Source organism: Haliotis rubra, unplaced genomic scaffold (genome assembly GCF_003918875.1).
Source record: "Haliotis rubra isolate DU_JTF1 unplaced genomic scaffold, ASM391887v1 Scf4, whole genome shotgun sequence".
NCBI lineage: Eukaryota > Metazoa > Mollusca > Gastropoda > Lepetellida > Haliotidae > Haliotis > Haliotis rubra.
In genome coordinates, this window is record NW_025767079.1 from 5565111 (window position 1) to 5576074 (window position 10964).

A 10964-nucleotide genomic window follows, 5' to 3' on the forward strand; every position below is an offset into this window, starting at 1 on the left:
TTGAGGATTGTTTCAGATGGATGTCAAGAGTTGAGTGCGGCAGTTATGTCTAAGACCACCCAGACTGCCTTTTTTGATGATTAAAATCTTGCCAGATTATATATTCAAATCGAGAGCTATGTATCCTTCATTTCTAATATTTACTTGACCTGGTCCCGATCCACAAAACCGCCCGTAACGTAACGTCCTATCGTAACTCCTATAGTTTACCATAGGCTTACGAATGTCGTAGCACTACGAACACCTTGTGGATTGGGACCCTGGCTCGTTTTTTATTCTTGAAAGAAAAGCAATCGGATTCCTCTGCTGTAATATTGAAATTTCCTTAAAAGTCAGAAATTAATTGAGGATAACGAGCTTGAATAGTTTCATTTCATGGCAATTCTCTTTTAACAAAAAGATTCCACTGAAATTGTTTATATCTATGTGCCAAATGATTAAAGTAGATTTATACAAATAATTTTTCTTTTTATTCCACACAATCACTCTGTTCCTTATTGATATTCTTGTCATGTAAACGGAGTTTGTTTTATATTGTGAAAGATGACATTAAAAGATGTCACCACCCGATCCTACATGCCCGATGTGACCCGTGAAGATCCGGGTTAGAACTGATCTTCAGCAATTCTTGTCTTTTAAAGGCGACTAACGGGATCGGATGGTAAGGCTTGCGGACTTGGTTGATGCATGTCATCGTATCCCAATTGCGTAGATCGTGTTCACTAGATGGTCTGGTCCACACTTAGTAAGTTCAGCAATGTGGCATCAGTTTGTTGGAGGGAACCCCACTGTCTTGGCGGGACAACACGGTAATGATGAAGGATGCACTGAGAAGAGGGACATATGCAGTCAGTGTGTCCTCTCCGAAGACGTTCAATATTATGTATATAACTCATCTCAACACCCGTAGGTTTGATGATCAGTTTTGACCTATAGCCGGGTTTGTTGATTTTTAAACGACCTGTGTACAACAGATAAGTGATACCAAGTCTTCTTGCTTCCTGTTTCAGGGTAAAATTCCCCACATGAGGTTGAAGGTTCAAAGGGAAAAAGGTATTTTGGACAAGAATACCAGAACATGATGGCTGACCTTTCAAGATGTCAGCGATCATGTCTAAAGTGCTTCCACCCCGTTTAGGTATGTAGACTTCATCCGTGTCTCCCGTCAGTATGTAATCAGAGACGTGCAAGTTTCTATATAGACAATCATGAATAACAGCAAGTTGTGCAAAATAATGAATCTCAGTTCGGTTTACAGGTACATCCCAAGGTAAGATATCTAACACTCCCAAATTACTGTAATGTTTCAAAACATTCATGGCAGATTCGTGTATACTGTAATTGTAAACAATGAAGTGTTCGACACCGAACATGAGACTGATTTCAAGTGTCTGTATCAGCTGCAAAGTGTTGCTGAAATTGGAATGAAGTGCTGAGAAACATCTGGTCAACTGTCTTTTCTTCTTCAAAGGGTAGATAACTCTCAGCATATTATGGGCCTCTGCAGTAATATTCCCACTGATGCTGACTGCTGTTGGTTGGACATCTTTAGGCAGAACACACTTAATAAATCCTGAACGGTATCTGAAAAAGATTATTGAAATATAATATTAATCATATAGAAATCTTGAAATGTATCTGAAAAATACAACAACTGAAAAACGGGAAAGTTAATAAATATCCAATAACAATAACCTCAAATAACGTGAACGAAACAGTCTCTGAAAATCCTAGCATTTTAATGCTCCAACCCATGGATGGTACGAAGTTTATGCATCTCGAGTTAACCGAGGTTCGGCAGAATCGCAAAATGACTAAACAAGGAATGTGCAGGGACCCAGCTTTACTTCGGGAAGGTCCGAAGGTCCAAATCTTTGAAGGGCATTTAGAAGTGGAATGCATAAGAAAACAGGATTTATGGCCCCTGATTTTCCTGTAAGGCGACTAACGGGATCGGGTGGTCAGACTCGCTTACTTTGTTGACACATGTCATCATATTCCTATTGCGTAGATCGATGCTCATGCTGTTGATCACTGGATTGTCTGGTCCAGACTCGATTATTTACAGACCGCCGCCATATAGCTGGAATATTGCTGAGTGCGGCGTTAAACAACAAATTGTTGGAGAGGCGTCAACTGCTGGTGGTTACACACCAGTCAATAACACTCGGATCCCCAAGATGTTCCAGCTTGTGTTATTAAACACCACGTGGTACCATGGGGAGTTTCCTCGCTCAGACCATAGGTGAATAACTAGAATTTCGACCTGAATTTAAGTAGTTTATTTCTCCATCCCATGTCACTTGTCACAGCATTTTCAAACGTGTTTGATTTATGTTTGGATAAAGGCAACTTCCATCTACACACTCAAATCGCGATTGTCTTGAAGTTGAGGATTGTTTCAGATGGATGTCAAGAGTTGAGTGCGGCAGTTATGTCTAAGACCACCCAGACTGCCTTTTTTGATGATTAAAATCTTGCCAGATTATATATTCAAATCGAGAGCTATGTATCCTTCATTTCTAATATTTACTTGACCTGGGTCCCGATCCACAAACCGCCCGTAACGTAACGTCCTATCGTAACTCCTATAGTTTACCATAGGCTTACGAATGTCGTAGCACTACGAACACCTTGTGGATTGGGACCCTGGCTCGTTTTTTATTCTTGAAAGAAAAGCAATCGGATTCCTCTGCTGTAATATTGAAATTTCCTTAAAAGTCAGAAATTAATTGAGGATAACGAGCTTGAATAGTTTCATTTCATGGCAATTCTCTTTTAACAAAAAGATTCCACTGAAATTGTTTATATCTATGTGCCAAATGATTAAAGTAGATTTATACAAATAATTTTTCTTTTTATTCCACACAATCACTCTGTTCCTTATTGATATTCTTGTCATGTAAACGGAGTTTGTTTTATATTGTGAAAGATGACATTAAAAGATGTCACCACCCGATCCTACATGCCCGATGTGACCCGTGAAGATCCGGGTTAGAACTGATCTTCAGCAATTCTTGTCTTTTAAAGGCGACTAACGGGATCGGATGGTAAGGCTTGCGGACTTGGTTGATGCATGTCATCGTATCCCAATTGCGTAGATCGTGTTCACTAGATGGTCTGGTCCACACTTAGTAATTTACAGACCGCCGCCGAAAAGCTGGAATATTGTTGAATGCGGTAATTAACAAACAAGCAAGCAAAACATGTCCCATGTATCTTTAACACAATGCGTTTGAAGTAAAACCTACCTGTATCCCCAGTTAGCCTCTGGTATATACTCCAGTATCCCAGTGTACGTGACCGGGAAAGCCTGACCAGAAACATTTAAGTACGTGCAAACAAATGATGGCAGTCTCCAAGCCTCCCGGAAATATCTAACCAATGCAATTACCCTGATTATAGGGACATCAATGTCATCGTATGTTGCTGAATACACGTACGTGTCGAGAGCATCCCCAACTTCCTGGAATCCGGTTTGGGATTCTGAATTGCTCCGCGCATGATGATTTGCATAGAAACGTTGCAAGAATCCTCGAGCCGACTTCATCACAGACAAGCTTTGAGCCAGCTTCCGAAAGTGTACAGATTGTTGGGCATAATTTAACATGGCAAACACTGATATCAAGCCAACCATCAGCAAGGTTGCCAACAGCTTTCTTATGTTCACTTTCTTCTTCCCTCGTAACTTCTCCCGTCGCATCGTGAACACAGCTAATGTGACCCAGTTCTTCAAAGAGTGATGCACCCAACCTTAAAGAGGAGATAACTCTTATTGATGCCTCCAAAGTTGAATCCCACGTTGCCCTAAAACTATATAACCAACCAACCACCCAAACTTGAATCACGTGCAGTTCAATACTAATTCATTGTCCTTGATATCGGTGTCACATTGCTACTCAGTAGCATTGCCATGGGACCATTGAAGAATTCCACAACAGTTCAAACCTGCAAGCGGAACGACATACTGCCTTTACCTGAAGGGACACATATTAATGAAGTCACAAGGATATCGTAGAAAGAATATTCAATACATGTCGGTGAAGATATAGGGGTAGCTGAGTTAGATGTTAAAGCGTTCATTCGTCTTGCCAAACCGGGTTTGTGTGAGTGAGTTTAGTTTTATGCCGCTTTTAGCAATATTCCCGCAACATCACGGCGGGGGACACCAGAAATGGGGCAAATAAAAACATGCAGTCTGGAGTCAACAGAAAAATATGCGACGATATCCGATGTAGTAACCTATTTTGGTGTGCACAATGTGAGTTTCGGTCTTTTGTAAGCAATTTACTTGCCTCTGCATGTGTTTGTGACGAATGTCACCGATGGGCCAGGATTCGCCCCTTTCAGCAACACCCGGTATCATAGTTTTTGATAGTTATGCATGAACGCATGTCTTACTGACTCAGATTTTTTCTAATGAATACATGAATTGTTTATTCGCTTCTATTCTGGTGTCTGTTTACTCCTGACGACGAAGGTCTACTTCGATCGACCGCCACCCCATTGATTAAACCTACACAAACCACCAGTGCACGTAAAAAATGCAATAAATAAATGATTAGTGCAAACAATTTATGTATCTTTGTTTGCTAAAATCGATTTGATCATATTGGACAATTGTCTGTAAATATGAATGATCGCGGATTCTGTGAATCCTATCTGCTCGTGATCACAGATATTCCCATAGGTCACATATATGACTTTTATATCCACGCCATTTGCATTGTATGTTAACTCGAAGAACCTTGTATTGTGACTCGCGTTGTGTCCCAAAGTGAAGGGGGCGGTGGAGTAGCCTTTTGGTTAAATCGCCGGCTCGTCTCGCCGAAGGCTCGGGTTCGATTCCCCACATGAGTTCTATATGTGCCCCGCCGTGATATTACTGGAATATTGCTAAAACTGGCGTCAAACCTCACTCACTCACTGGTTCTGTTACACGTGACATCAAACTCTCCTATTTCATATTCTATTGAACACACCCTGTATGTCATATGTGGCCCAAAATCCGTGGCCCTGTCGTTTTGGTAGCTCGTATTCGCTATGAAGAGTTTCGCCCTTGGGTGTCCCAGAATCATGTCAGTATCGGTTTGAATCCCCATAGATCATGGTTATTTCTTCTTGGTTTCTCGGCGTTGAATCCCAGAATGGCGTTTTTTAACCTAAGTAGAATGACGAGCTAAAACTTTCTACTTCCATGCTTTTAAATTCCAAGGGGCGGTGGGGTAGCCTAGTGGTTAAAGCGTTTGTCGAAGACCTGGGTTCGATTCCCCACATGGGTAAATTGTGTGAAGCCCATTTCTGGTTTCCCCGTCGTGATATTGCTTGAATATTGCTAAAAGCGGCGTAAATCTATACTCACTCCTCTAAATTCCAAAATAAAAACAAGGAACTGTGATCGGTCAGTGAAACATTTTATTAACAATAATATTTTCCTATGCAAAATTTCCTATGCTGTTTGCAATTTGACAACTATTCGCTAACACACACGCACACAACGCAAAATACGCGGTTTTTTTCAAGTGAAGACAATTTTCCTTTCCCCGTTACTCCCCCGTTAGATTCCTCGTTAGATTCGGAGTTCAACATGCCCAGAACATTACCATTTACACTTTTATAGAACTGGTACCTCTATCCAGGTTTAATTGGTCCATTGTCTCGATCACCCGTTTAACAATGTTTTCAGAACAATTCAGCAATGTGGCATCAGTTTGTTGGAGGGAACCCCACTGTCTTGGCGGGACAACACGGTAATGATGAAGGATGCACTGAGAAGAGGGACATATGCAGTCAGTGTGTCCTCTCCGAAGACGTTCAATATTATGTATATAACTCATCTCAACACCCGTAGGTTTGATGATCAGTTTTGACCTATCGCTCGGTTTGTTGATTTTTAAACGACCTGTGTACAACAGATAAGTGATACCGAGTCTTCTTGCTTCCTGTTTCAGGGTAAAATTCCCCACATGAGGTTGAAGGTTCAAAGGGAAAAATGCATTTTGGACAAGAATACCAGAACATGATGGCTGACCTTTCAAGGTGTCATTGATCATGTCTAAAGTGCTTCCACCCCGTTTAGGTATGTAGACTTCATCCGTGTCTCCCGTCAGTATGTAATCAGAGACGTGCAAGTTTCTATATAGACAATCATGAATAACAGCAAGTTGTGCAAAATAATGAATGTCAGTTTGGTTTACAGGTACATCCCAAAGTAAGATATCTAACACTCCCAAATTACTGTAATGTTTCAAAACATTCATGGCAGATTCGTGTATACTGTAATTGTAAACAATGAAGTGTTCGACACCGAACATGAGACTGATTTCAAGTGTCTGTATCAGCTGCAAAGTGTTGCTGAAATTGGAATGAAGTGCTGAGAAACATCTGGTCAGTTGTCTCTTTTTCTTCAAGGGGTAGATAACTCTCAGCATATTATGGGCCTCTGCAGTAATATTCCCACTGATGCTGACTGCTGATGGTCGGCCATGTTTGGGCAGCATACATTTGATAAATCCTGAATGGTATCTGAAAATAGGTTATTGAAATATATATCTTATGTAAATCCTGAAAGGTATCTGAAAAGTAAAAACGGAGACGTTTATGTATAACCAGTAACAATAACCACAAATAACTTGAACGAAATGGTCTCTGAAAATCCTAGCATTTCAATGTTCAGCCCATAGTTGGTACGATGCTAATGCACCTTGAGTTAGCCGAGCAATATGACTAAACAAGAAATGCGCGGGACCCAGCTTTTTCTTCGGGACAACCGCAAAAGGCCAACATATGGACGGGTGACAAAAAGGGGTTTGATTCCAAGGTCTGTGGCTAGATACAATCTATTCATCTTCTCTGTTGTATATATAATCCAATAATCTTCAGTAAAGTCTTGATACGGTATTTGGGCGTAGGGTAGCCTGGTGGTTAAAGCGTTCGCTTTGTGTCCTGGCCACACCACCCTCCCCAACACACATACACACACTCACTCACTCACTCCGAAATTAATTAAGGATCACGAGCTTATCGAGTGTAATTTCACTTGGTAATTTTCTTTTTAACAATTAATTCCAATATATGTTTTTCATATCAATCACTCTGTTCCTTATTGACAGTTCCGTCATGTAAACTGTGTTTGTTTTGTATATTGAATGGTGACATTAAAACATGTCACCATCACGTCCTACGTGCCCAATGTGACCCGTGAAGATTCGGGTTAGAATTGGTCTTCAGCAACCCGTGCTTGTCCATGCGGATGGTAAGGCTCGCCGACTTGGTTGATGCATGCCATTGTATCCTAATTGCTTAGATCGTGATCACTGGATGGACTGGTCCAGACTTAGTTATTTACAGATCGCCGCCAAAAAGCTGGAATATTGTTGAATGGGACAATAAACAGCAAAGAAGCTAATTAAACATGTCCCATGTATCTTTAACGTAACGTCTCATTGTGCATACTGTGTACACGTCCCAACATGTCCGATTAGTATTTCATACAATAAGTTTCAAGTAAAACCTACCTGTATCCCCAGTTGGGCTCTGGTACATACTGCAGTATCCCAGTGTACGTTACCGAAGAAGGGTGACCAGAAGCGTTGAAGTATGTGCACATAAATGTGGGCAGTCTCTTAGCATCCCGGAAATATCTAACCAGTGCTATTACTCTGATTATTGGGACATCAATGTCATCGTATATTGCTGAATACACGTACGTATTGAGAGCATCCCCGACTCTCTGGAATCCGGTTTGGGATTCCGAATTGCTTATATCCGAGTCTTGCCTTTCGATCCATTCTATATGTTCAGTCCGCGCAGGATGATGGAATCCGGTTTTGGATTCCGAATTGCCTTTATCCGAGTCTTGCCTTTCGATCCATTCTATATGTTCAGTCCGCGCGGGATGATGGAATCCGGTTTTGGATTCCGAATTGCTTTTATCCGAGTCTTGTCTTTGGTCCATCTTATATGTTCGGTCCGCGCAAGATCGTGTGCATCGAATTCTTTCAAGAACTTGTCTGCTGACGCCATCATAGACGGACTTTGCGATAATTTTCGGACGTGTGCAGAATGTTCAGCGTAGTTCATCAAGATGAACACTGACAGCAGGCTTGTCACCAACAATGTCACCAGAAAGGTCATTGGACGAAGTGTCCCCTTCTCTTGCAAATTCCACATTGTGAATAAAACTATTCTCTGTCACTTCGGCGAAAGAAGGGTTTCTGAGATGTGAGAGAACTCGCTTATCAATAGGAAGTCTTCCTAGTTAAGGCTTGGGTTTAGTCGAAATGCGGTACGTCTCAATACATGTCGATGTCAAATATCCATCCCAATGGGACAGTAACAGCAGCGACGGCAAATTGATATCGAACCGGAAGGTGAGCGACCCGCAGATGTCCAGAATAGCGTGCAACAACAATACACTGGTTGTATATGAGGAGAAGTAAGTATATGTTTATAAAGATTATGGAGGGAGGGGGCGAAGGATATTGGAGTCAGTGAGGCCACTTTTAGCAAAAGTCCAGCAATATCACGGCGGGGGACACCAAAAATGAGCTTCACACATTGTACCTATGTGGGGAATCGAACCCCCGTCTTCAGTGTGACGAGCGAACGCTTTAACCACTAGGCTAACAAAAAAAAACACACACACCCACCCCCCACCCCTACCCCCGAAGGATATTGAATGAAGGGTTCGCTGCGTCCAGTAAGTCTAACGGGTTCAATACTGATTCAGAAATCAAGTTAGTACAATTGCTAGAAAATTGATGAAGAGGTGAGCGTATCCTGCCCCACTGGTAGTACCCGTCATAAACATATACAAAATATTATCAATTGTTTACCTGTAAATATTCGGGAACGTATAGCAAAATTAAAAATAGAGAATTGCATCGGACATTATTTTTGTCATTTGTTCAGAACATTTCTCCACATGACAACTTTGAACATTTTGAAAATCTTTACCGGGGCTTCTGAGCAAAAGGGGCACATTGATCAAACAGCTTCTGAGCAAAAGGGGCACATTGATCAAACAGCTTCTGAGCAAAAGGGGCACATTGATCAAACAGCTTCTGAGCAAAAGGGGCACATTGATCAAACAGCTTCTGAGCAAAAGGGGCACAGGGGGGACAAAACAAGGACCACCTTGCCTGGGTTATGAATATGCAGTTCCACTAAGTTTGATTCAAGGCGCTCGAAAACCCCAACAAACAAACACGAGACCTTGGATGTCTTCAGTCGAAGTCGAATAAGCATATATAAGTAAAAGCGATTTCCTAATGTCTCCTGCCGTAAAAGGGGTTAAAGCGTTCCCTCGTCGCGAGGAAGACCCGGGTTCGATTGCCCACGTGGGCACAAATGTGAAGCTCATTTCTGGTATCCCCGGCCGTGATATTACTGGCATATTGTTAAAACTAAAACTCACTCACTTTGAGCAAGAAAAAAGCGTTCTTGGAATTCATGGTAAAAAGAGCAATGTTGTACCTCAAAAGTTGTGAAATATGAACACTACAGACTTGTTGGCATATTGCTCGACATGAAGTGAAGTTCGAAATAAAAGGAAGTTCGGCATAAAAGAGAGATCAACATGAAGGGAAGTTCACTACCCATTCATACACGAAGTTGTGTACTTTCTACTTGGAATATATTATCCGTGCTTGTGCGGTAAATGCTAGATTGAAATACTCATGTTTCCCTGATACAATAATCTATCACTAGACACGCTGGGCATTATAATGGTGGTTGCAGACCCGGGTTCGATTCCTCACGTGGGTACAATATGTGAAGTTCATTTGTGATTTCCCATGACATGATATTGCTGTAATATTGTTAACGCTGGCGTAGGCATTATAAGGGTGGTTGCAAGTCATGAGGACACGGCGGTCGCCCTATAGTCCATCAACTGAACTTTTGGCACCCTGTTTTTCACAATTTACCTTTTAACCCAAAATGACTTCAAAATGTTTTAGGCATACGCTCTTTATATCTTATGACCTATCTAAGGTTTAAATTTCATAATTTTATGTCAATTATTAAAGCTTCTTCTTAAGAAGCCATCTTATAAAAATATGAAAAATAGAAGTAGTTATACAAGGGAGTATAATGATACGATGGAACAGCCAACAACATGGTGTGACAAACGTGTATCTTGTTTACATTGTTACGCCTGCAAGCAAATCTAAAGGGACTGTATAATCATCACAAATCCATTTTAAACAAGTAGATTTATTGAAGTCTTTAAATACTGGTTGCTCAATCTCTTGTATCAAGATCCAAATTTGAGCAACAGCTTGCATATGGTATGCTTTGATACATTGATGTCAGGTCTTCTTTTGAACAATAATTTCTTCTGTTTGCTTGACGATATGGACTCACTGGATCGATTTAACCGACGCATGACGTCCCTCACAACCCTTCTATCGAATTCATCAAGCTATCTTCTCTTTGACATGTTTTTAGACGGTCCCCGATTTAACTGCCATGTCATCGTCAGTCTCTTAAATAGTGTCATGGGAGATGTTCTTTTGCAGATCTTGGTGGCATTAAGTGTCTTTTGGAGAAACACTCAATTTAAAAAAGAGGGTTTTTTTTCGCTTTACCGGCATCTTTGTACAACATCGTTTTTACCACAACCTGTGTTTGACGATCTTTGACATCACTTTGAGCGTGCTAATGTAATTCATAACAAATATTTGAGTGGTAGGGGCTTGCACAATTGATTCAGTTCTACATTGACTTGTCATTATTATGCAGCGAGCAGTCTTCGGAACTTAATAAATGTTACATGTGTGCTGTATATATTATATGTAAAATGGTTGAGAGAATAAGGAGGGTGGAATGCACTAATTGGGACTGATAAGATAAACTTCGTTATAGGTTTGACCGATTGGGAAGGGATGCTCCAACATGTTTTGCTAACCCTTGGGATCGAGGTCATTGTAGGTGTTTGACCGATTGGGAAGGAATGCTCC

At 41.1% G+C, this 10964-nt stretch overlaps 1 protein-coding gene across 1 annotated transcript; it reads right to left on the reverse strand.

Moving 5' to 3' along the window:
- Window positions 1-722: 722 nt before the first annotated feature.
- Window positions 723-3753, reverse strand: LOC124287141. Its single transcript, XM_046723624.1, has 2 exons — window positions 3252-3753; window positions 723-1584 (listed from the first exon to the last, which is right to left on the reverse strand). Exons 1-2 carry the CDS (start codon window positions 3701-3703, stop codon window positions 723-725), a joined length of 1314 nt encoding a protein of 437 aa, XP_046579580.1. The 5' UTR covers window positions 3704-3753.
- Between the last annotated feature and the right edge of the window lie 7211 nt (window positions 3754-10964).

Coding starts and splice junctions, on each gene's coding strand:
- LOC124287141 (XM_046723624.1), bottom strand. CDS start 3,703: ATGCGACGGGAGAAGTTACGAGGGAAGAAGAAAGTGAACATAAGAAAG. Junction 1,585..3,251: donor GAGGCTAACTGGGGATACAG/GTAGGTTTTACT, acceptor AATCTTTTTCAG/ATACCGTTCAGGATTTATTA.